Here is a 27427-nt window from a genome sequence, read left to right as displayed (position 1 = left end):
TTAAAATTGGATGGTGGAATTTATTTGACATTCAATTTTGTACAATAAAAGGCGACACCAGGCAAATTTCTCACCAAACAATACAGAAACTTGACTGGAATTCAGCATTCACAGAGCATGTCGTTCTTTTTGTATAAAAACAAACAAAACAAAAATCGAAACAGAATTAAATTGTAGGTCTTCAACACAAAGAAACAAAATCCCAAACAGGAAAGCATTTCAAATGCTAAAAGAAGTCCTCTTCAAATGCCAATATCATGATGTATGTAAAATACTATTCACACTCTTAGCCGCTTCTCACAATTTACCTTCAAGAAAATGTGCTAAAGCCACCAACTCGCTACAACTTAATAAAAAAAAATGGAGCATTTGCAAGTTTGATCATACATAACATGTATTCATTCTCAAAGCTGTAACAAATGCCCAACAAAATACTGTTGAAGGTAAATTCAGCGCTGACAACCTCTCTCAATCTGTGACCTTCAACCCTTCACACTTATACCTATAGAGGACACTGAAGTGTTCACACAAGCCTCAGATCACTTCATATTTGGGCGGTGCAGCTTTAACACTTTATGGCAGAGGCATATCAAAAGTCCTTTTCATATAATATATGAACGGTTATATACACACACACACATTTATAGGTCTTTCCTCGTACAAACCAAAAATATTTAGTACCTGACAAAAAAAAAACTACTTTGGAACGTCGCTATATAAATGACATTAGTGCAAATGTCATAACACGTGGGCTACATAACATGAAAATAAACGTTCCTACGGCTACCAGGTGGTGACAGCGTGCAAGCCTAAGCGTGCGTATAAAGCTTCTACGTCAAGTGCTATGTCTGTTCTCTTCAGTATATGAATGTCAACCACACATCCGGTGTGTGTTTGTGTCTCCGACCTCCACAGCGCCTTTCCCACCCTGTGCCCTTACCTGGTTGTTGTGCAACAGATCACCACGGTGAGGGAGGGAAAACACCTGGGAGTGGCAAAATAGTGAGCTAACTAACGTTAAGTGACCTAAAGAGGGGGAAAGGTGTGTGAAATATGTTGAACGAGAGTTAATGACATCTCAAATGTTACATTTGGACTGTTTGCCTTACACTAGATAGATGTACAGTATAATGACTGTCAACTGTCAAATAGCTGCATTTTGTTGTTCATCTAACTCAGTGGCCGTGTTGTTATTGCCCGCCCTGAGATTGGAAGGTTGTGAGTTTGATCCCCGGCCGAGTCATACGATAAAGATTAAAAAATGGGAACACCAATTAGTCTCTGCTTGGCACTCAAGAGTTTCAGAGATCGATTGAGGGTAAAGCCCTGCGATAGACTATTAGCGTCCTGTCCAGGGGGTGTACTTGTACGTCGGCCGACCTCACGCTTCAGAAACAGGAGATAGGCTCCTGCTCCTATGAGCCGTTCCGGCTAGCACAAGCCAAGGCTCATGCACGGCTACTGACTTATTTTGATGCTAACTGAGAGAAATCGATGCAGATTTCTCAGTGAAATTATATGGAGGTTCAGTATGGCATCACTCAAGTCTGCGTCAGATTTCATACATGAAATCCTATAGGATTAATAACCATGAAATGTACTTGAATGAAATGAATTAACCATGAAATGTTAATGAATGACATTTAAGACCATACTTTAAGTAACAGGCAACAAATAGATAAGAGTTTGTTAAGGGGAAGGTGTTGGATAGTGGCAATAGGGAAAGTCCAACATTTCACCTGTCATGGCGAAGTCGTACGTATTAGCCACTTGAGGATGAACAGTCTTTAGCTGTGTGTGAGGAGGCGTGCATGAGCGAGGCTCAGAGGCAGCAGGGGCTGGCAGACCGTTGAAGTTCTAACTGGAGGTCAGCTGCACATGCTGTGGATGATGCTGCTTCAGGGCAGGTGGCAGACTGCTGGGGCTGGCGATGCCTGAGACATGACTCTCCTGAGCCCTGTGACGGACCTGCCTCCTCTGCCTGGCCCTCAGGCTCTGGGTCAGGGTTAGCATGGGAGGAAGAGGATCTGGCTTGGCTCTCTTCAACCGGAACACCGTTCCGAGTCACTGTTTTGTTCTCTCCGGCCACACTGGCCACTGGCTCTCCTTGCCCAGCCTCTGCTGGGTTGGGATTGGCTGGAAGAATGTCCTGGGCGGGGGCAGCGGTGGCATTGGCGGGCTGTGATTGGCTCTTCAGCTGTTTGTGGCAGAGGGGGCAGGTCTCCTGTACGTAGAGCCACTTCTTGAGGCAGCCAGCGTGGAAGAAGTGACTGCAGGGGGTGATGACGGCAGACTTCATGTCCTGGAAAGGGAGACAGAATACTGGTTAACTACTGAAGGGCTACGGACAACCACAGAAGAGTCCAATGCCTGATGATGCTTTGTGGAAATATATCACAGTACACATCCTCATTAAAACTAACCTATCATTTTTTTAATGTTTAGGTAATTTTCTTAAAATTCCAGTTGGAGGATTGTCAGAATTAGCAGGGAATAAGAAAAACATATGGAATACCCCCACCAGGATTTCTGGAAAACCTGGGAATTTCGAGGAAGTTACCAGAATTTCACATCCCCTTAGGTCGCATTGAACCACTTCGTACCAGAAGAGGGCTATAAAACACATTTATCAGAACAATATTGGTGACCTATCAAACAGCACGCACACACACACACACACACACACACACACACACACACACACACACACACACACACACCTGATAGCAGATAGCACAGATGTCATTGTACTGCTCCAGCTGCAGGTCGGAAGCGGTGGGCAGGCTCTTGATCTTGTTGACGGCGTCTCGGCGCATCAGGAAGCTCTGCCAGCCCAGCTGGGCGCGCAGCCACACGTTGTAGTAGGAATGGATGAAGATGATGGTGGAGCCCATCACCGTCCACTCCCCGAACACCGTCTCAGACACGCCGTAGGCCACCACCACGAGCGCCACCAGGAACTCCAGCAGCCGGTAGGTCCCGTTCACGTAGTAAATTACGTCGTCCATGTTCTGTACGGGCTCCTTACGGACCTCCTCCACCATGAACAGGATGTAGATTAGCAGGGTGCCCAGCACCTAGGGGAGAAGGACATTGAGTGTGGGTGCTTCGTTTCACTTGTTTCGACACAAAAGGTCACTCTCACGTTGGGGGTCAAGGGTTAGAATCACAGGTAATATATAGAACAAAACTAGTAAGGTCTGCGGCCTTCCTTTTTTCTATTACAGATAGTCAACGCACCAGAACCCCATTTTAACAAACAAAGTTGCTGGAATGCTGATCTTATCGGTTTCTACTACAGAAACCATTTCAGAACAATCTGATATGTTGGGTTGCTGAAGCCCCACAGGGTTGTCCATATTTCACAGGGAATAAATACTCACAGGTGGCCAGGGAATAGCAGGCACAGATACGGGAGCTTTACAGTCCTGACCGTGCCCTTCACATCCCCATCACGGACCTGTGCAATACATCTCAGCACTAACGGAAAAGCCCTCTTACCTTACATATGAAACATAGTTGACGTGTTCTTATGTCATTACTGCAAACAAACGGGCAAAGGATCCAGTGCACCAGCGGCTAAAAGGAACTCTTGAATTGGACAGACTACAGCGTGTATGTGTGTGTATGGGTGTGTCCATGGCGACAGAGCTTGAGGTGTGTGTGTGTGTGTACCTGCAGTGAGGTGAGGATGCTGGAGGAGATGATGATGAGGAGCCAGAAGTCCATGTGGAAGAACTGGCAGATCATGTAGGCCATGTAGGCTGGGAAGACCAGCAGGAAGAGGCACAGGCTCACGGCCCGGAAGTGCTTCCACAGGCTCCTGAACAGAGCGACAACCGACAGAGCTTTTACTAGGACAACGCCTCTGAGTGGCGTAATAAAGTTGTGTTGCACTGAATCATGTAGTCGTGGCATTTTGGACGGACTTCCATGTGAAAGGTGAGGCCTTTTTATATTATGCTAGTGATCTTTTCATTCTCGCTGTGGATGACAAGCCCTGGTAAGCTTGGGCGATATACCGTATATCATTTTCAATACCGTGTGATTTTCAAAGCCTCGCGGGGGTTGCATGCTGCGCCACCGCTTATAAGTTATAAGAAATCTATTTATATCCAGCGCAGGTCTTCAGCTATGCATTTGGTTTGCTAACTTGCTAGATGTCAAGATCAAGCTTCTTGGTTACAGCAGAGACATTCAATCCCCTCCTGGATCAAGATCCCCGTTGCCTAAATGGTTTTGTGCTTATTTTTTGTCAAATATACATATATTTAAAAAAATGTGCATATTTGGTAATACCGTATACCCCGGTATGGTAGAGAAACTAAAGGACCTTATGAATCTGGATAATCGCACAACCCTATGCCCTGGTCAAAGTAGTGAGACATTTCCAACTCAGCCTCGAGAATCTTACTTGTCCCGTGAGGCCCCCAGAGCCAGTACGATAGGGTCAGCTATCTCCAGCATGGACTGCAGGATGGAGGCCACCACGATGAAGAGGATGATACTGAGGAGGAAGGCTCGGTGGATGACCTGCAGCTCAATCAGACCCGTCTGCACAGCCAGGATCAGTAGCGTGATGCCCTCCGTCATTCCCCTGAGATGGTGAGAGACAGAGCAGGGGGGAAAAGAGAGAGAGCGAGAAAGAGAGATTCATAAATAATGTGGTGCTTTCAGTCAGTCAGTCAGTCAGTCAGTCAGTCAAAAAAAAGAAGAAGATTCCTCATTGTTCCAAGCTATGGGTCAAATAACACACTTAACAGGCATAAACACACAACATAAAATGGGCTGAATGAGAATGCGTCTGACTGACCGATGCATGGTGTTGTCATTCATGAAGGCCCGGTAGCCCTGCAGGTAGAACTTGCAGAGGGTGAGGACGCCCAGCGCCACAAAGGACACGGTGAAGACCAGGCCCAGCAGGGAGTAGGGGGTGCTGCAGCACTCTGCAATACTGAAGGGATAGGGAGAGAAGGGGACCGTAAGAAAACACACTAAACCAATTCAGAGATCATGTATGTATTTGTAATAGATGGCACGTCACATTCTCTTTGATTACGACAGACAGACATAATAAAAGGACTGAAATTGTAGAACTTCAGATTAAATCATGTCGCGCAAAAGTTCCGTCAAAAACAGGTCGACTTGGGTTTCCAACTTCTCGGATTCCACGAGAGAAGGGAAAAGGGTTTCTAGTTGTTCTAGGAAGCAGTGCCCTGTCCCACCTGGTGAGGAAGAGGAAGAGCAACCTCTCTCTGGAGGTGGGCTTGTCGCGGCTACTGAAGTAGGTGTAGATCTGCAGGGCAAACAGCACCAGCCAGAAGCACATGAAGAGGACGGGCAGAACCAGCTGATTCCACAGGGACATCCCCAGAGCCAGCAGCCCATACACCTCCACCACCTGGGCACAGGAGGACATGGAACAGAGGATGCCACAGATATCGTTAGCTATGAGAAATAAAAACACAGAGACAGCAGCAAACTGATAGATTTACAGTCTTGTGTGTGAAAGAAAAGTGACAATCGGGTGATCGAGTAGTCATTGAATCTCCTCCAGTCTAGAGCCAGCAGACACTTAGCTGGCGTGGAAATAATTCAGTGCCACGCAGACTATTTTACCTGCACCAGCTCCCTGTAGGCTGTCTTGGCCAGGTTGTAGGGCACCAGCAGGTTGGAGGCCAGGAAGTAGATGACCTCGAGGCCCGTGAAGATCATGGCGAAGCGGTTGATGAACACGATGGTCTCCAGGGGGACCAGGCAGAGGCGCGCCACCAGGGGGAGCAGGTGAGCAGAGAACAACCAGATCCTCTTGGTCTGCATGACGCAGGAGCACAGGGTGCACACCACCAGCTGAGCTAGAGAGAGAGGCGGGGGGACAGGAGGGACGGGGTTAACACACTGCAGGTGAACGCCCAGTCTATAGGAACACACACCGTATCTGAACTGTGTAGTAACATGGAACAGCTGAATCTTAAAAGGGCGAGTGTTCCAAGATCTGACTTGCTCTTCTGTGTTACTGGGAAAACATGAACCCTCATTGCGACCCGCCTGCAGAACATGCGTGAAGATTCGAGTGTCCCTAGAAAGCAACTGTGCAGTACAGCAGTCAGGACTCATGGCTGAATGTGCATCGAGAGTAGTCTTACCCAAAGTACTTATGTGATTGAACCTAAAAAGGCCAAAGTTCAACAACTGTCCCAAGCCAAGTCAGCACCCTGTGCCAAAGGGAATCATCGATCAGTCCCTCACTCTATGTAAAATGTTAGGGAAAGGGTTACTTGGAGTGGCACACCAGTCTCATTTTCACCCCATTTAACACCTGATTTACTTAACAAAACACACATCCCACCCCCAGGTGGTGAAGGTAGGAAACAACATCTCCACTTCGCTGACCCTCAATACTGGGGACCCGCATGGGGTGAGTGCTCAGCCCCCTCCTGTACTCCCTGTTCACCCACACCTCCAACTCAATCATCAAGTTTGCAGACGACACAACAGTAGTGGGCTTGATTATCAACAACGACTAGACAGCCTACAAAGAGGTGAGTGCACTCGGAGTGTGGTGTCAGGAAAACACCCTCTCACTCAACGTCAACAAAACAAAGGAGATGATCGGGGACTTCAGGAAACAGCAGAGGGATCAGCCCCCTATCCACATTGGAGGGCCAGCAGTGGAGAAGGTGGAAAGTTTTAAGTTCCTTGGCGTACACATCACAGACAAACTGAAATGGTCCACTCACACAGATAGTGTGGTGAAGGCATAACAGCGCTATGGAGGCTGAAGAAATTTGGCGTGTCACCCAAAACCCTGACAAACTTTTACAGATGCACAATCGAGAGCATCCTGTCGGGCTGTATCACAGCCTTGTACGGCAACTGCACCGCCCTCAACCGCAAGGCTCTCCAGAGGGTGGTGTGGTCTGCACAACGCATCACCGGGGGTAAACTACCTGCCCTCCATGACACCTACACCACCCGTCGTCACAGGAAGGCCAAAAAGATCATCAAGGACATTAACCACCTGAGCCACTGCCTGTTCACAACGCTACCATCCAGAAGGCGAGGACAGTACAGGTGCATCAAAGCTGGGACCAAGAGACTGAAAAACAGCTTCTATCTCAAGGTCATCAGACTGCTAAACAGCAATCACCAACTCAGAGAGGCTGCTGCCTGCATTGAGACCCAATCACTGGCCAAAATAAATGGATCACTAGTCACTTTATACAATACACTCGATATAATGCCACTTTAATAAGGTTTACATATCTTATCTTCTTATTACTCATATCATGTGTATATACTCTATTTTATACCATCTATCGCACCTTGCCTATGCCGCTCGGCCATCCCTCAGCCATATACTTACATGTACATATTTTCATTCACCCTTTTAGACTTGTGTTGGGGAACTGTTAGATTACTTGTTAGATATTGCTGCACTGTCGGAACTAGACGCACAAGCATCTTACTGTATTTGACTGTACTTTACTGTATTTATACTTGGGATATTACTTTTCAACAGTAAAAGTACATTTGAAAACAATCACTGGAAGACATCTAAGGGCGCTCCCGCTTTCAAATGGTCCAAGTAGCAGTGTTTAGTAACAGAGAAGGATGAATCTTCTCAGCAACAGAAACAGATCATTGCGTAACTGCCAGTCATTTCACAGGAAGGCTTCCTTATTCATAATGACACTCACTTCTTCCCCTTTTGGGCTTTCGGGTTTTCACTGAGCTCTCAAGCTAACACTATTGTGGGCCGGCTGTATTTTCAGAAGAGGCAGAACCCACACCTCGGTAACATAAAACCTGACAGACACTAGTCGCACTACAGAACACCTGACACTCTTACGACAAGCAGCACAACAAGAAATAAGTCAATGAGTGAGCAAGAAAAAGAGCAAGAGCGCGGGGAAAGACGGAGGCCTGTCTGAGTTGTGTGCGCTCCCATTGTACGGGAGACTGTGGTCACTCCCTCTCTCACTCTGTTGAAGCACCTTTGGCAGCGAGAGAGAGCGAGGAGCTCTGCGGCAAACGGCACCTCAGATCGTCAGATTATACAGCACCCGCTGCCAACCTCCTGAACTCTCCTCCCCTCGCTCCTCAGCCGCCTACCTTCTGCCTGACAGGATGAAAGCAAAGGAAACACGGCCTTTTCCTTTGTCTGAAAAGGTTCTAGGGCGAATAAAACTAGCTCGAGCACTCAGAAGACCGTTAGAATTGAACAATGGCCAGACAGGGAGAAGAAAAACAGAGCAGACTCGGAGACAAAGATAGGTGTTGGATTGATAAAAGGCTGTAGAAGAAAATAGGATGTGGAAGAAAATACATATAAAATACTGTGAGTGATGAAGTGTACAATCACCATGTTATCGAGTAAAAGCAGACTTTAGGGCGACTACAAAGTGACTCATAGATTCTCAGAAAGTGGGGTAAGAGAAGTGTGGGGGGGGGGTAAGAGGCTGGTATGGGACCTGTGAGACTGTGGCCCAGTGGGACTGTTTAGTGAGTTAACTATGAGGTTGGTAGTGAAGGTGGGACTGTTTAATTACAGTGCCTTCCTACAGTACTTATACCCATTGAAGTATTCCACATTTTGTTGTCTTACAGCTTGAATTCAAAATGGATAAAATGTATTATTTTCTCACCCATCTACACACAATACCCCATAATGACAAAGCGAAAAACATGTTTTTAGTAATTGTAGCTAATTTATTGCATATGAAATACAGAAATCTCATTTACAGAAGTATTCACACCCCTGAGTTAATACTAAGTAGAAGCACCTGTGGCAGTGATTACAGCTGATTCTTTCTGGGTAATTGTATAAGAGCTTTCCACACCTGGATTGTGCAACATTTGCCCATTATTTTTCACAATTCTTCAAGCGCTGTCAAATTGGTGTTTGATCATTGCTAGACATCCATATATTTTCAAGTAGATTTAAGTCAAAACTGTAACTCAGCCCCTCAGGTACATTCACTGTCTTCTTGGTAAGCAACTCCAGTGTAGATTTGGCCTTGTGTTTTAAGTTGTTGTCCTGCTGAAATCTGAATTAATCTCCCAGTGTCTAGTTGAAAGCAGAACCAGATTCTCCTCTAGGATTTTGCCTGTGCTTCGCTCTATTCCGTTTATTTTTTTATCCTGAAAAACTCCCCAGTCCTTAACGATTACAAGCATACCCATAACATAATGCAGCCACCACTATGCTTGAAAATATGGAGAGTGGTACTCAGTAATGTGTTGTATTGGATTTACCACAAACATAATACTTTGTATTCAGGACAAAAAGTGAATTGCTTTGCTACATGTTTTTGCAGTATTACTTTAATGCCTTGCTGCTAACAGGATGCATGTTTTGGAATATTTCTATTCTATACAGCCTTCCTTCCTTTTTACTGTCAATTTCTTGTTTAGAATTCCCTGAGCGGTTTCCTCCTACGGCAACTGAGTTAGGAAGGACGCCTGTATCTTTGTAGTAAGGGACCTTACAGATGTGTGTGTATGTTTGGGTTAGATGAGGTAGTCATTCAAAAATCATGTTAAACACTATTACTGCACACGAGTGAGTCTATGCAACTTACTATGTGACTTGTTAAGGAAATATTTACTTCTGAACTACTTCTGAACTTGGCTTCTGAACTCCTTGCCATAAAGGAGTTGAATACTCATACTCAAGACATTTCAGCTTTTCATATGCATTTGTAAACATTTCTAAAAACATAATTCCACTTTGACATTATGGGATATAGTGTGTCTTGGCCAGTGACAAAAAACAAACTATTTTAAATCCATGCTGTAACACAACAAAATGTGAACGGATGTGTCTATTTCTAAAGGCCCTGTAGCTGCCTGTGAGGGTGGTGGTGAAGGTGGGACTGTGTTTAGTTAGTTACCTATGAGGGCGGTGGAGAAACGGTTCATGGACAGCGCCTCCAGGTAGAGCGGTCCCTCGTACCCGGAGTCCAGCTCACTGCGGACATAATCCCTGAAACACGAAGACAACACAGTCAGAGCTCAGCTCTTGCAGTCCCACCTGCTGTCTTCTGTCCTCCCTGGTTAAAACACAGAACCACGCCTCAAGAGAATTCAACAAGAGTTAAAGCACAATCAAGGCCAATAGAAGCCACCAATAGTCCGGAGCCAGAATCATAATATGGTCAGAAAGTCACTACTGTAATACCGGTAACTGTTTTATGTAGAAGTCGACTGATTATGATTTTTCAACGCCGATACCGATTATTGGAGGACAAAAAACCCGGTACCGATTAATCGGACGATTTAAAAAAAAAAACATGTATTTGTAAATTTAACTTAATATAATACATCAATAAAATCAATTTAGCCTCAAGTAAATAATGAAACATGTTCAATTTGGACTAAATAATGCAAAAACAAAGTGTTGGAGAAGAAAGTACAAGTGCAATATGTGCCATGTAAGAAAGCTAACGTTTCAGTTCCTTGCTCAGAACATGAGAACATATGAAAGCTGATAGTTCCTTTTAACAGGTAAGAAGTTTTAGGTTGTAGTTATTATAGGAATTATAGGACTATTTATCTCTATACCATTTATATTTCATTTATCTTTGACTATTAGATGTTCTTATAGGCACTTTAGTATTGCCAGTGTAACAGCATAGCTCCCGTCCCTCTCCTCGCGCCTCCCTGGGCTCGAACCAGGAACACAACGACAACAGCTACACTCGAAGCAGCGTTACCCATGCAGAGCAAGGGGAACAACTACTAGAAGGCTCAGAGCGAGTGACGTTTGAAATGCCATTAGTGCGCGCTAACTAGCTAGCCATTTCACTTCGGTTACACCAGCCTCATCTCGGGAGTTGATGGGCTTGAAGTCATAAACAGTGCAATGCTTGACGCATAACGAAGAGCTGCTGGCGAAACACACGAAAGTGCTGTTTGAATGATTGTTTACGCGCCTGCTTCTGCCTACCACCGCTCAGTCAGATACTTAGATACTTGTATGCTCAGTCAGATTATATGCAACGCAGGACAGGCTAGATAATATCTAGTAATATCATCAACCATGTGTAGTTAACTAGTGATTGTGATTGATTGTTTTTTATAAGATAAGTTTAATGCAAGCTCGCAACTTACCTTGGCTTACTGCATTCGCGTAACAGGCAAGTCTCCTTGTGGAGTGCAACGAGAGAGAGGCAGGTCGTTATTGTGTTGGAACGTTAACTATAAGGTTGCAAGACTGGATCCCCCGGGCTGACAAGGTGAAAATCTGTCGTTCTGCCCCGAGGCAGTTAACCCACCGTTCCTAGGCAGTCATTGAAAATAAGAATGTGTTCTTAACTGACTTGCCTAGTTAAATAAAAGGTATAAAAAATATTATATTTTTTAAAAATCGGCAAATCGGCGCCCAAAAATACAGATTTCCGATTGGCCATTCCGATTAATCGGTCGACCTCTAGTTTTATGGAACAACTACAAAACAGAACTTCAAATCGCAACACTTAACGGCTTTTAAATGATCTTTCTGAATACACGTAGCTCCTAGCTAACAAGTTGACGTGTCAAGGATTATTTTAGCTATAGTTCCTGTAGTGTGTGTGTCTCTCTCACCTGGAGACTTGGTGTCCGGCGAAGAGCAGCAGGGCAGTGAGCACGTACAGGTAGAGCTTCACCAGGTGCTGACGAGGCAGAGTCAGGAGCACCAGGCTGAGGATGTAACCTGACACACAGCAGAGCAGAGACAGTCAGGACAGTGAATTACAGAAGGAAGGAGGGGTCTGTACAGTACAGCCATGAAGTGGAACAATGCACAAACACTGCTTTTTTTAAAGGGACAAAAATATATATGTGCTTGCTTCAGCTGCTGTTGGTCTCACACATATTAAGGAATAGTTTATTAACACGGACGTCGACTACTGTCTAACTGGCATTCACCACTTGAATAATCCTTAACTGTTATTCCAACCATCTCAGATGAGTTCTATTATCACGAGGACAGTGAAACCAATAACCCTGCCTGCCCTCCGCCATCTTGGTTGAGTGTGGCTTGCCTGGTTTAGTGGAGTCAGCAGAAAACGGTCCTCGGGAAAATCTCAATTGCATACTCCTTGCGTCCTCGCTCTCTTCACCTACTTCTCAAAATCCATTAGATGGGGGGGGGGGGGTCAGAGGTCCCTCCTTTTGAGGCGGCAGCGATGGGAGAGGATACAAGGAGTAGGTCATTGAGATTCTCCTCCAGACAAATCAACAGGCACCAAAACGCCAGGGACTCGATTGGCCGACCTGGACCCAGCGTGCAACATATCCACCCAGCCAATCCATCCTGGGGATTCCATTAGCAGACAGCTAACATGCCCACTCCTCTAAAGCTCTCTCCACCATCCTGCGCACAGACAGTGTGTGTGCGCGTGTGTGTGTGTGTGTGTGTGTCAAACATGCAACTTAACCTGGTCAAACAATCAATAAAGGGCAGGGAGCATGACAACAACAGTGGGGGATAGGAGGCTAGTTAGCCATTGAGGCTTGAAAGTGTGGTCAGTGGACTGAATCATTCTGGCATGACAACAACTACACAGACAAGATACTGATATGATTCTACCTCCCATGAAAACCAAAACGATTATGATCCTCTAAGTCTAAGTGCCACGGGCCCTGACTGGAGTCAGTGTTCCGAGCCAGTGGTGTGTGTGTGTGGCCAAGTCAGGGTGAGCCAGCCTCACTGTGACAGGCAGCCAGGGTGACGGGGATGGGAGATTAGAGCTTTGTGTGGGCAGTTTTACCCTCCCTCTCTCTCCCTCTCTCTCTCCTCGGCCTGTGGCCACCACCGGATGCTGCTTATGTAATCCTGAGAGGAGGAGATGGAGCTATATTCTACAAGCCGGCCAGGGCGTCACGTCACTGCTGTCAATAGGCTTATCTATGAGCCTCTGTTCTGGTCTGGATGCTCAGTCACAACCATCACAAAGCAGAAAACAGAAGTGTGGCGGTACAACGGGAGAGGAAGCTCTGCTGACGACATGCCTTGAACACAATCAGAACCAGATAAAACCTTGACTGAAAGAAGAAGTCCATACTGTAATCTCAAGAGTGCAAGCTCTTACTTTACAGAGCCTGCTGTTTGGTTAGTAGCCTAGCACCTTCCTGCAGTGGTGAATATGAGTCAGTGTGTTTAACAATGTGTGGGTGCTTTGGTTGGAGAGGCTCCTGCTCGCAGTTGCACTCTCAGAACCCACGCCCCCGAGGGAGGGATGCTACGGCCAGTCAGGAACACAGCCTTAGACCACTCAGTCATTGTCACCTTACGTGTGCTGCGTTGGTACAGGCCAAAAATCTTAACAGGGCCTGAATAGAAAAAGTAGAGGCCCAGTTTCCCAACAGACCCAACTTACAGGTTCCTATGCCCACCTGACAAACTCAAGTCACGTGCTCCCCAGCCACGCTCACTGCTGAGGGAACATTAAGCCCTGTGTGCAGATAGTGAAAATAATGAAGTCGGACTATAAAAAGGTACATTAAAATAAAAAAATGTATCCTGTGCCTGGGGCAAACTATTTCACAAAATGAATATAGCCGTCCTGGTGATATTGGCCTAGCTAGGCTTACTGACTCATGGGTCCATAGGGGAGGGATGGGCCTGACAGTATCTGTATAGTGCTCATAGAAAAGCCTTCCAGCCATGGTCAGGTGCAGCAATGTGTATTAGCAAGAGCACATCCTGTTCCTTGGCCTGCATTGGGTAAGCCAACACATCACAGATGAGAAGGACTTGTTTAACAGCAGAGACAGCAATAAAACAGAGCTGTTGATCCACAGCCATATGGATCCAGAGCCATTTGCTATGCAAAGTCATGCAGACAGGACAAAGAGTGGACCGATGTGAAAGAATCATCAGTGCTGGCAGTATAAATACACTGCCCCTAATCGTCCATAAGCAACACAGTTAGAGAAAGACTACAGCAATAGTCTACAGCAAGAGCCAAAATGATGAAAAATGCTAATAAAATGAGATATGAGATATTTGCTGAAACCTAGAAATACAGTTAAAAGATTTGAGAATACCCTGCTCTCCCTCTTTCCAAGAGAGACATCAGCAGCACACACACCGAGGTTCAGTCCAGTCCACGGTTCTCTGCTGCCCAGTGTGTTCGTCAGCAAATACCAGCCTCATTGTCACACCCACAAACTTCAGCCAAGTATGCAAAGCCACTAAAAAGACCACTGGTGAGGTCAAGGAAAGTTTGTACACACACAGTATACATACAAAACTATAAAAAAATATATTTAAAAAATATGTAATTCCTTCCCATTGATAATTAGCATATCTAGTGCCTGCATTATAGTCTAGGCCTGTGAGCTGGTTATCATGGCCTTTGCCTTGTCCACTCCTTTCCCCTGGAAAGAGAACGGCTTCTTTGAGGGGGGAGGGGATGACTTGAGGGGTTCTCCTACTCCCTGCACGGGCCAGCCCCCCAGCCCCCCGTGCAAAACAGTATACAATTCGTGCATGGTATTGGTTAAAGGAAAGATTCACCCATTTTGAATGGTGTATCGTATTTGTGCATCTCGGAGCGATGGGTGAATGCATTCAAAATGGGTGAATCTTTCCTTTAACTCTTCTGTGCACATTTCAAGGTTATTTATACCACCTTGAGCATCACGGAAAGTCCCATTAAAATACTTGGGTCTCGGATGGTGGAAAAAAAGCAGAGGTAAATTACAAAGGAGAGGAAAATGTGTCTGAGCCAACGTTTCACCATGACGACAACGTTAAAAAAAAAAAAAAAAAGTGTCCGACTGCAGGCAGACAGTTGCAGCAGCAGATGTCTAAGGTCAGGCCATGCCATGCTTTAATTAGGAAACAAGCATTCAGCCAACACCCTGCCTTCACTGATCTCTTAGTGGGCCAGGCCCACTCTCAAGCAGAGCATAGACATACTGAATCAGAAATACTGTCTGTGCCCATGTTGACGTGCCATTAGAAATACAAAACGTAGCAGAAGCATGTTCACCCTTACAGTCAACGCTGACTACAAACTGTCAGACTTTATCCTCGTGTCACTGCTCTTATCCTGTCTGAGCTAAATCTACGACAAACCTAAACGCATTTCAAATGCATCGCTATTCAAGTCGTAGGTTTAAAAATGCTTAGCTGAACTTAAAACGATATGGATTTATACCATGGCATTGTTGAATACTAGTTAACGCGTGAATTATTTCCCTATAGAGCACTGTAAAATTCAATGGCTGTAGTTCATTCTCACGTGTTCTATGTTCGAGCTGCTCTTGAAATTAAAGGTTTAATTGTTTCATTTGATTTTCATAGTAAGCGAGGACTGATGGTTTGGTTAGCTAAGCTAGCAAGTCTGCCTGGTTACCAGCTGTAACTATCTAGTAGCTATTTCAGTGGATGCCAAACACATTTCAAAATTATAGCTATGGTAAAAGCGGGATAATGAACTCGGGGGCTCAACGCGTTCTCTAGAAAACAATGCAACATCGTGAAGTTTCAGTGTCACGACGTGCTACACACTTTCCACATCGTGTTATATTATTTTCCATAGAATGCATAGTCCCCTCCATTATCACTTAAATAGTCCATAAATTACATTCATATGCATGAGACCCAACCATGAAAAACTGACTGCAGTATTTTTCCTGGTCAGGGCACACGAGTGATACTGCAGCACTACAGCCCAAACAACCTATTGGCTGACAACATTTCTAGCTTTTCTTGGCCACTCCAAAACGGAAAGTGCAAACAGAACTAATCTGACGATTACAACATCATTAAAGATGGGTTATTTACTGCAAATAGCATGGCTGAGTGATTTTAAAAGTCATAGTCAATCGATTAATAATATAATAATACTCTTAGCAAAAATATTTCTTTAAGTGACAATATGTACAAAAGTTTGGAACTTTTGTGAAACATCACAGCACAGTTGAAAAATATATGGCAAATAGATGGTGTTCAGAGATAGATGAGAGTGGTTGAGTGGAGCTGATGGATGGGACTAAAAACAAACAAAACATAACTATTGTAAACTACACTGTGTCTGTAAAATGTATATAGTACGGATAAACTGGAAGCAGAAGCCTAAGAGATGTTGTAAATTAGTTTAGGGGAAAGATGGAAGGGTAAAACAAAATCATCTCTCCCCACACACACACACACACACACACACACACACACACACACACACACACACACACACACACACACACACACACACACACACACACACACAGACAGAGTCTGTGGAGAGAGCTTTAGAGGAGTGGGCGTGTTAGCCCTTGTCCTTGTCCTTTAAAATAACATCAAATTGATCAGAAATACAGTGCAGACATTGTTAATGTTGTCAATGACTATTGTATGTGGAAACCTTTTTTTTATGGAATATCTACATAGGCGTGCCCATTACAATCCACCATCACTCCTGTGTTCCAATGGCAAATTGTGTTAGCTAATCGTTTTAAAAGGCAAATTGATCATTAGAAAACCCTTTTGCAATTATGTTAGCACAGCTGAAAACGGTTGTTCTGATTGAAGAAGCAATAAAACTGGCCTTCAAGAAACTGAAGATCAGTACAGCGCTGTGAACTACTCCCTTCACAGAACAGCGCAATCTGGCCCTAACCAGAACAGAAAGAGGAGTGGGAGGCCCCGGTGCACAAATGAGCAAGAGGACAAGTACATTAGTGTGTGTAGTTTGAGAAACAAGTCCTCAACTGGCAGCTTCATTAAATAGTACCCGCAAAACACCAGTCTCAAAGTCAACAATGAAGAGGCGACTTTAAATGTTATATGGGCTAATATAGAATGAAACGCGAGCTTTTAAAAATGAATTTTCACATTTTTCAGAAGTGGATGGGTGCTTTTGTCAAAATATGCTGTTGAAAAGTACAAATGCTATAAATGACCACTCAAAGAGCAGCACTGGAGCGGGGTGGTACTGACCAACATAGTGCAGGTAGAGAGCCAGGTACTTGTACTGAAAGAGGGGGTTGTTGTTGAGACTGCTTCTCTGGATCTTCTGGAAGAAGGAGCTGACATCCCAGCGGTAAAGTACCTCCAGCAGCATGATGCTGGGGACACGCAGCCCCACGTTCAGCACCGCCTCCAGCTTGTCTTTCACCAACATGGCTCCGACGCGGCAAGATACACACTAATATGACTGGACAGGGGGACAGAAAGATAGGGAGAAGAGAGGAAGAAAAAGTGAGCCTGAGGTGCTATAAAATGATAGCACACAGACAAAGAAAACTGGCAAAAATATACATTTTTTTAATGCAACTAGCTGTTTTTTCAGAGCTTCATAGGTTAAATCAAATCAGTCATAAAATAAATACACAAAAATTAAAAAAGTACACAAGAATAAAATAAATACACAAGAATATACACTAGATTATATACAATAGTGATGGGAAGGGGGAATCGATACACTAAGTGATATTATTTTTGGACTATATTATATAGATACTTTGGCATTTTTTGTTGTTGCTACATAGCGTTAGCTAGTGCCAAATGGGCTGTACCTGCGACAAAACGCTGGTATTTTTCATCCTATAGCTTGTTCTCTTTTTTTAAATAGTGAGCCAACATGTTCAGTGCTTTTAATTTCCATGACTGATCAAAACTCATTTTCTCATGCTCTCTCATCTCTCTGCAGCAGACATAGTGAGCAAAATGCTTGGAAAATCTAATTGTAATATCAAATTACAATACATAAAGAATAGTGAGAATCGGAATACATATCGTATCGGCGCATCGTGATAATATTGTATCGTGAGGTCCCTGGCAATTCCCAGCCCTAATATAAAGGTCAATATCTATACCAATCAATGAAAGTGATACTGGTTACAGTTGTGTAATTGGAACGCGGTGGCTGTACAGTAACATGCTAAAACGGATAGCCGTGCTGAACATGAGCCCCGCACGCGACAAGAAGTTGCCCCCATCGTTCCTGCTAATTGGGCAACTTCGTCACTTTTTGTTGTCCCGAGTTAGGGAAATGCTGTAAATTAAGAAGACTACGTATTTTGAAGGATAAGAAGTTGAGGATTATAATAAATACCGCGTTGATGTCATACAAGCAGCCAAACACCCGAGAGTCCAAATGTGTTCTTCACATTTTCATATCATAAAACGCTTGTCATATACAGTGTCAACGTTTTTGATGTACATTTACAAGATGACATGGCGTCATACCCGGGGTTGTTTTTGAACTAAATAAGCCCGGTTTGTCTAGTGTGATGAAAATTCACAACAGAACACACACCTGAATGCACAAATTTACAATCCCGTTTCTCGGAATAGACTGAAAGTCTAACACCGTAAGATCGCATTTTATAACTTAGCTAGTCATGTTGGGAATAGAACAAGCTTTCAAATGATGCCCAAGTGACTCAGAAAGCGATTTAAAAATGGCCACATTTTTTGATTGTGTAAACAACAGTAATTGCTTGATGGCGGGGATGCAGGGCTGTGTTCCAAACAAAACAACTAAGTGTTATTACTCTAGTTCCTTAACGGCACAACTAAGGAGAGCTAAAAAAAAGCACTATAGTTGAAGACTCGTCTTTAAGTCAAATGTGCATTGAAATTACGTAGGAACTGTGCACACTTTGAGACACCAGTTTGTCCTCTCACTCAACCCATTTATTTGTCTCACATTTTAAGGAATATTCTTATCATGTTGTTGAATGTATCAAATGCAGTGAAAAGTACAGTAAATGTAAAATGCACAGAAACATTATATGAAGAAAATGTTGCCTGTTTCAGAAGAACATAATAGCATATTCTGGGTCTTCCTTGTTAGGCCCTGATCTGGCTATGCCATACAGCTGTGGGCTACACTAGTTCATTTAGCAGACAAGATTTCTAGTAAGAATACAATTGATATTTTCCCCCAAACGATTTAGAAGGGAGTGCATTCATGTGGCTATTCTGTGTTTAGTGGTTAACAAAGTGACCATTTGAAACAGGTCCTCCTATATGGTTAATTTATAGTTATTTATGCAACTTTGGTTGTGATACAAACCGTAGAATCTATCATAAATCAATATATTTAGGCTAAGGCTGCATGAACAAGAAATGAGGATTTGAAAAAAAGTTGCATGAAATCCATGCGCTCTGCTGTTTCTTTGCGCAGGCTGCACACACGTCATCAATCTCTGATCTATAATTTGACAAGCACTTGATAATATTCTCACCCATCAGACTATTCTCAATTTAATGTGGCCTTTACATATAGCCTACTAATTTACGGTGTCTTCAGAAAGTACTCACTCTTGACTTCTCCCACATTTTGTTGTGTTACAGCCTGAACTTAAAATGGATTAAATGTAGAGTCACTGGCCAACACACAATTTAACTAGGCAAGTCAGTTAAGAACAAATACTTAATTTCAATGACAGCCTAGGAACAGTGGGTTAACTGTCTTGTTCAGGGGTGGAACGACAGATTTTTACCTTGCCAGCAGAGGGATTTGATCTTGCAACCTTTCGGTTACTAGTCCAACGCTTTAACCACTAGGCTACCTGCCACCCCGGCATAATGACAAAGTGGAATGATGCTTTGATATGTTTTTACAAATTAATAAAAAAATGAAAAGGTGAAATGTCTCGAGTCAATAAGTATTCAACCCCTTTGTTATGGCAAGCATAAAATAAGTTCAGGAGTAAAACTTTGCCAAGTCACATGGGCTCCCAAGTGGCACAGCGGTCTAAGGCACAGAGGTGTCACTACAGACCCTGGTTCGATTTCAGGCTGTTGGGAGTCCCATAGAGCGGCTTATAATTGGCCCAGCATTGTCCGGGGTAGGCCGTCATTGTAAATAAGAATATGTTTGTAACTGGCTTAACTAGTTAATTAAAATTAATATCTGCATGGACTCACTGTGTGCAATAAGTGTTTAACAGTCATTTTTTAATGACTACATCTCCACATAAAAATATCTGTAAGGTTCCTCAGTTGAGCAGTGAATTTCAAACAAAGACTCAACCACAAAGACCAGGGAGGTTTTCCAATGCCTCACAATCTAAGCAGACATTGAATATCCCTTTGTGTATGGTGAAGTTATTCATTACACTTTGGATGGTGTATCAATACACCCAGTCGTCACTAAACATACAGGCTTCCTTCCTAACTCAGTTGACAGAGAGGAAGGAAAGTGCTCAGGGATTTCCCCGTGAGGTCATTGGTGACTTTAAAACAGTTACAGAGTTTAATGGCTGTGATAGGAGAAAACTGAGGATGCAGCAACAGCATTGTAGTTACTCCACAATACTAACCTTAATAACAGAGTGAAAAGAATAATGCTTATACAGAATACAAATATTCCAAAACATGCATACTGTTTGCAACAAGGCACTAAAGTAAAAAATGCTAAAAATGTGGCAAAGCAATTCACTTTTTGTACTGAAAAAAAATGTTGTATTGGATTCGCTCCAAACACATTACAAAGTACCACGCTCCAAAATGTTCAAGCTAGTGGTGGCTGTACCATGTTATGGGTATCCTTGCAATCATTCAGGACTGAGGATTTTTTCAGGATAAAAAAATAATAATACAGAATAGAGCTAACCACTGGCAAAAGCCTAGAGGAGAACCTGGTTCAGTCTGCATTCCACCAGACACTGGGAAATTAATTCCCCTTTCAGCAGGACAATAACCTAAAACACAAGGCCAAATCTACACTGGAGTTGCTTACCAAGAAGACAGTGAATGTTCCCGAGTTACAGTTTTGACTTAAATCTACTGGAAAATCTATGGCAAGACTGATAACTTTTTAAAAATTGTGGCCATAAAAACAGTTAACACAACGTTGCATTTAGAATTGTTATTTGTTGCGCAAATAGATTAGGCAAAGAGGTCAATGGAACTCAACCAAAACAATGGAAATACCATGGAAACGCATGGGGAAAATATTCTGTGGGGTTAAGATCACGAGGGTCCTTGTTGCCCCCCCGACATAATTTGCCAAATTTTGGCTATTGTTTGTGTATTTCAAACTATACTGAACAAAAATATAAAATGCAACATGTAAAGTGTTGCTCCCATGTGTTTCATGAGCTGAAATAAAAGATCCCAGAAATGTTCCATATGCACAAAAAGCTTCTCTCAAATTTGGAGCACGATTTTGGTTATATCCCTGTTAGTGAGCATTTCTCCTTTGCCAAGATAATCCATACACATGACAGGTGTGGCATATCAAGAAGAATTAGATTAAACAGCATGATTACCCAGGTGCACCTTGTGCTGGGGACAAAAGGCCACTAAAATGTGCAGTTTTGACAACACCACAGATGTCTCAAATTGAGGGAGTGTGCAATTTGCATGCTGACTGTAGGAATGTCCACCAGAGCTGTTGCCAGAAAATGTAATGTTAATTTCTCTACCATAAACCACCGTCATTTTAGAGAATTTGGCAGTACAGCCAACCGGCCTCACAACCGCAGATCACGTGTAACCACGCCATCCCAAGATCTTCACATCTGGCTTCTTCACCTGCGGCATCGTCTGAGGGGGTGCTGATGAGTATTTATGTTTGTAATAAAGCCATTTTGTGGGGAAAAACATATTCCGATTGGCTGGGCTTTGCGCTCCAGTGGGTGGACCTATTCCCTCCCAGGCCCACACTGCACCCCTTGCCCAGTCATGTGAAATCCATAGATTAGGGCCTAACAAATTCATTTCAATTGACTGACTTCCTTATATTAACTGTAACTCAGTAAAATTGTTGAAATTGTTGCGTTTATATTTTTGTTCAGTATATGTTGAGGTAAAAAAATAGGATTATAAACTGGGTGGTTCGAGCCCTGAATTCTGATTGATATAGCACAGCTTTCAGCCAGACTGTATACCACAGGTATGATGAAACAATTGCTTTTACTGTTTTAATAAACGTAACCGGTTTATAATAGCTATAAGGCACGTCATGGGTTTGTGGTTTATGGCCAATATACCACACCCACTCGTGCCTTAAGTATAATGCTTGTATGGATGTCAACCACAATAAATGTTGATGTTTTCGTCATCAATCAACTGCATTACAGTTAAAAATGACTGACTACCACACCACCGATTTCTATATGCTAACTAACCAGCTTATACGAACGGCATTTAGCAGTCACTGAAACCGGACAGCTTCTAAATGTTATGCATTGAAAACAGCAAAATATATTTCGAAATCGAACTTTATTGACCACATTGTGGGCCTATTACAATACATGAGTCATGACGGATTTGCCAAATATTCACTTTGTTAGATCAAATTCGTTGAATGTGAGCCAATCCGTCATTGTAAATAAGAATTTGTTCTTAACTGACTTGCCTAGGTAAATAAAATAAAAATACCGCATCCATCTATTCCCTACTGTTTGCGGACCACTGACCTCTTTTTTGCATCCATGCGCAACGACTGGGCTTATAAAAGCACGTTTCACTCCAGTAGCAGCTTTCTGAGGTTCTCTCGCGCTGTCTAACAGGCTATTCCGCTTCATTTAATTCCACTACATTATGCAAATTAACCTATAGAACGACAGCATGACCGGTCAAATGTATTTTCGGCAGCTAACCGATTAATGGATACCCATTAACATCCCTATATCATTTGATGCAATATTTCATAATGGAAATAGAGATAATGGAAACAGACGTCCAGTAACAGTTACATGGTAAAAGAGTTACAGACATGCAAAATAGCAATAAAATGAGCTCCGGATCGGTATTTCTAGGGCAAAAACTTATTCCGATCAAAAACGTAGTAAAAGTAATTAGCTGACATAAAAAAAAAAAATACAATTCCACTCTTAAAACTAGCAATGTATCTATTTGCCGCACAGCCAAGCATCCCAACTTGTACATGCATCGACCTGAAATACTGTAAGCATTCATGTCATATTGATGAGTTAGTTAAGTGGTGTATGATCATGATGCTTGCCTTTGCCCTTTCACATGATCTGTAAGACAGATTGGTTATATTTAACCTACCATGTGAAAAACATGCTAATAACTAGCGCCCAATCAAAAATGCTAATAACTAGCGCCCAATCAAAAATGCAGCTTTTGACCAATGGGTAAAATGTTAATTGTGTAGATAATCCTATAAAGAAAACCAAAGGTTCAAACCTCATGTCTCTATCATAATCCGTTCAACAATTATTGGTGATTTTACCCTTGTAGGATAGACGGAATTAGGGTGACTAAAATCAAGAGGCCAGACAAAAGTGGAAAATATTAAATAAATCACACCAGCTAGGCTGGATTCTGCACAAGAATTAAGGTTACTGGCTACCTAACATTCACTTTCCCGTTGAACTCATATTTCTTCTCGAATCGCAGGACATTAAACAATATTAGCGGTAAGATTGATATCGATTTTGAGACATGCCGTCTTTTCATATATCCTTTTCATATTATTATTTTTTTTTAAATGTAAAGATTTTTTAAGATTTCTCACAAAAACAAGCATATCTCTGAAATGTCAACAGAGCACATAAAACAGGTTAGTAAGCACCTTAATTTGAGAGGACGGGCACTTGGTAATGGATGAAAAGGAATAAGTGGAACGGTATTCGATACGTTCCAGCCGTCCTCCCCTCAGCAGCCTCCACTGGCATATACCAAGCTTTTGATTTTCCCAAACCTTTTACATTTAATACAGCTCGTCATGGTAATTTTGCTTTGAAGACGATGACCACAAAATGTAAAATACTCCAAAGTTGTTACGAGAAACCTGCACTGCTACGTCGGAGTTTGTCGGATGGATTTGGTTATGGAATCCAACTTCTTGGATAGAATGTTAACGAAATGTTAGAGACCCCACGGAATGATTTAGAACACTAATAATCATGTCTTGGTAAAAAATGTATTTTATAACATAAGGTGAAATGTTATCACCAATGTGTGTTTTCACCCACTCTGGGCAGAATAGGTGGACACCCTATAAGAGGGATGGGGAAACTTTGATGAGGGTGGGGGGGGGGCACGAAATTTGAACTCAAGCAGGCCACAGTGGTTTATGAAGTAAGAGCCAGTCTTAATCTTTTGCGAGCCCAAAGTTAAAAATGTGTTTTCTCCTCTCTTTTGACAGCGAGGATAACTTTTGATTTAGTCATTTCCTGCTATGGGTCTGAGAGAGGCTGTGCGGTCCTCCATTTGCAGGCAGACACTGACGGAGTGGATATCCCATCCATTGAATTACATATAGAACTGATTCATACGAGCTCTGAGATCCCATCCCCCTGGCCCTCATTTTCAGATGGCCTTTTGAACATGCAATTATGAAACATACAGGTCCACTGTACCAAGAGTACAATTTTCTAGCTACATCACTTAGTAATTCACATCCATCTTGCAATGCCCATGATGACTGGAAACGTAACGTTAGCTAACAAGACCAATTCGCATTATGATTACATAACCGAAATGGTGTGAACTATGGTTATACAGGCACCGAATTACGTTATGTTGAGGGTTAAGTTAGCACAGCTATTCAAGTCTAGCCCGACATCAAGCTAGTTACACTATATTAACGGTTTGTTGGGCTCCAAGCGTTCATGACATGAACTTTAATAACCTCGGCAAACCAACGTTGGCAGCGGCTAGCTAACCGTAATTAGTTGTGCCCTGCAAGAAGGTTGATGAATTGTCACATACTCTCAATCTCATATTCCAAAATGTACCAAACTACAACTAAGTACATTTACAGGGTCGTAAAACGAGACAATATGCTAAAAAAGTCAGTGGTTAAGCTAACTAGCTATGCATCACGTATGTTAGCAAACGCAGACGAGCAGAGTCGGGACGGGCGAAAAACTGCATTGATGACCCGCCTATATCAATGTAACGTTAGCAATAACGTTACCTGATGTTTTTAATAATGGAAACGACCACCATGCATAGTTTAGCTAACTAAAAAATAAAGCACGAGATCAACAGCTGCTCACGATTTAAATTAATCTAGCAACAGCTGGCTAGAAACATTGCTAGCTAACTACGCCTTATCGCAGAACTGCATGTATTGTGTCGCTAACCAGCCAGCTAAATAGGTAATGCTAGGTGCTAGCTAGCTAGCCCCTCGAGAGTCAAAACAATCCAGGTTAGCTAGCAAGCTAGCTGAGTAGCCAAGTTCGCGTTATCAACATTGCCCCACGGAAAAACAAAGAACCTACATTGCAAGAGCGACGTTGACGACCTTAAAGTGAGTTTGAGGATGCTTCTCCGGTCGAATATCAACCATTTTAACTCGGCTTCTCCCGAGTTAACGGTTGAAACGATGGGATGTCCACCATGGATCGCGTCTTCTGCTGCCGCCGCTTCTTTTCCTTATTCTATGGTATATTGGCGTTCGCACAATTTAGTGTGCATGCCGCCACCTACTGTGAGGGATGAAAACGGAGCCTGTGTGTGTGTGTAAATAAATAAGCTAAATCAAACTACTTTTCTGTTTAAAAAAAAAAAAAAGTTAAACAGATCTGGAGAGTCTGGGAGGGCGAGCATTCTTATGGTGCCGTACCCTTTGCAAGTCTTCCGATGTAAACTCCTGGAGTCCAAAAAGCATTTCTGCCGCAAGCACAATAATGTAGTTTATTTTACACTTGAACCATACCATTTATATCTGTGGCAACGAAAAACCCAAAATCCACCTTTTAACACGCCGTTGACTGGCTGCAAAACCCATGAGTGAGTAGGTGTGTCCAAACTTTTTACTGGTGATGAAATGGATCAAGTGGTTTTGTGCACACCGACTGACCCGCATGGTCAACGGAGAAAATAATCGCCCTCCTTCCATTATATCGTTTTTTAAAGAAGAGTCTCTCCCTTCTCAAATGTATTTGGGATTTGTGAAATACCCTGTAAGTGCCTTCGTGCCCAAGCATTATGCCTTCTAATTGTAGTAGCTGTACTCATAATATACAGGAAAACGATCGCCTTATGGTGAGGATAACCGTGCTGCAAGCCCAGCTTCAGACGCAATCGTTAGGCAAGGGTCATTTAAGTGTTGGAAATTATGAAACTGCGTCTGTGTCACCAATAAGTACAGATAGTATTATAAATCCCATCGCACAGTACCCTCAGCTGGACCATTTTCTCATGGCTTCTGGAAGGAAATGCTGTAGGAATGCTCAACCGGTGTCGCTCATTCAGCCGACATAAACTTTCAACCGGTTGTCCCCATTAAGTAATGAGTCTGAGGCCGAGCCTTCTCAGGTTTCTCCACCCGTTACGGGGTCTGAGACGCCCTAAGCCGCCCGCCATTAGCTCTGACAAATTGAAAACCCTAGTCACTAGCGATTCCATTACCCACAGTATTAGACTTAAAAAGAATCATCCAGCGATCATACACTGTTTACCAGTTTTAGCTAAGGCAATGGCTAAAACTGTCGACTGTAGCGAGTATAGGGATATTGTTATCCACGTGGGCACCAATGATGTTAGATGAAACAGTCAGAGGTCACCAAACGAAACACAGCTTCAGCTGTAAATCAGCTTGAAAGATGTCTCGGCATCGAGTAATTGTCTCTGGCCCCCTCCCAGTTAGGGGGAGTGATGAGCTCTACAGCAGTCTCACAACTCAATCGCTGGTTGAAAACGTTTTTTTTTTCTGCCCCTCCCAAAATATAGAATTTGTAGATAATTGGCCATCCTTCTGGGACTCACCCACAAACCGGACCAAGCCTGGCCTGCTGAGGAGTAACGGACTCCATCCTAGCTGGAGGGGTGCTCTCATTTTATCTTTGAACATAGACAGGGCTCTAACTCCTGGAGCTCCACAATGACGATAGGGTGCAGGCCAGGCAGCAGGCTGTTAGCCAGGTTGCCAGCGTAGTGGGGTCTGCCACTAGCACAGTCAGTGTAGTCAGCTCAGCTGTCTCCATTGAGACCGTGTTTGTGCCTCGATCTAGATTGGGCAAAACTAAACATGGCAGTGTTTGCTTTAGCAATCTCATTGGAATAAAGACCTTCTCCATTCCTGTCATTATTGAAAGAAATTGTGACATCTCACATCTCAAAATATGGCTACTTAATGTTAGATCCCTCACTTCCAGGCAGTTATAGTTAATGAACTAATCACTGATCATAATATTGATGTGATTGGCCTGACTGAAACATGGCTTAAACCAGATTAATTTACTGTGTTAAATGAGGCCTCTCCTCCTGGTTACACTAGTGACCATATACCGTGAGCATCACATAAAGGCGGAGGTGTTGCTAACATTTACCATACCAAATTTCAATTTTACCACCCCACCCCCCCAAAAAAGACTGAGTTTTCATATTTTGAGATTCTAGTCATGAAATCTATGCAGCCTACTCAATCACTTTTTATAGCTACTGTTTACAGGCCTCCTAGGCCATATACAGCATTCCTCACTGAGTTCCCTGAATTCCTATCGGACCTTGTAGTCATGCCAGATAATATTCAAATTTTTGGTGACTTTA

At 43.2% G+C, this 27427-nt stretch overlaps 1 protein-coding gene across 2 annotated transcripts; it reads right to left on the bottom strand.

The window, feature by feature from the left end:
• Positions 1 to 25642, bottom strand: LOC118390836 (RING finger protein 145-like). Of its 2 annotated transcripts, none has more exons than XM_035781521.2 (11): positions 25500 to 25642; positions 16937 to 17153; positions 11590 to 11698; positions 9897 to 9988; positions 5620 to 5855; positions 5226 to 5401; positions 4814 to 4954; positions 4415 to 4597; positions 3676 to 3823; positions 2721 to 3077; positions 1 to 2302 (listed from the first exon to the last, which is right to left on the bottom strand). In XM_035781521.2, exons 2-11 carry the CDS (start codon positions 17118 to 17120, stop codon positions 1823 to 1825), a joined length of 2106 nt encoding a protein of 701 aa, XP_035637414.1. In that variant the 5' UTR covers positions 17121 to 17153; positions 25500 to 25642; the 3' UTR covers positions 1 to 1822. The 2 variants fall into 2 exon arrangements, with proteins under 2 accessions (XP_035637414.1, XP_035637413.1); XM_035781520.2 differs by lacking the exon at positions 25500 to 25642 and adding an exon at positions 25156 to 25379.
• Between the last annotated feature and the right edge of the window lie 1785 nt (positions 25643 to 27427).

This window comes from Oncorhynchus keta, chromosome 12, assembly GCF_023373465.1.
Source record: "Oncorhynchus keta strain PuntledgeMale-10-30-2019 chromosome 12, Oket_V2, whole genome shotgun sequence".
NCBI classification, from domain to species: Eukaryota; Metazoa; Chordata; class Actinopteri; order Salmoniformes; family Salmonidae; genus Oncorhynchus; species Oncorhynchus keta.
Note: the sequence above shows the minus strand (reverse complement) of the source record. Positions and strands in the feature narration are given on the sequence as shown.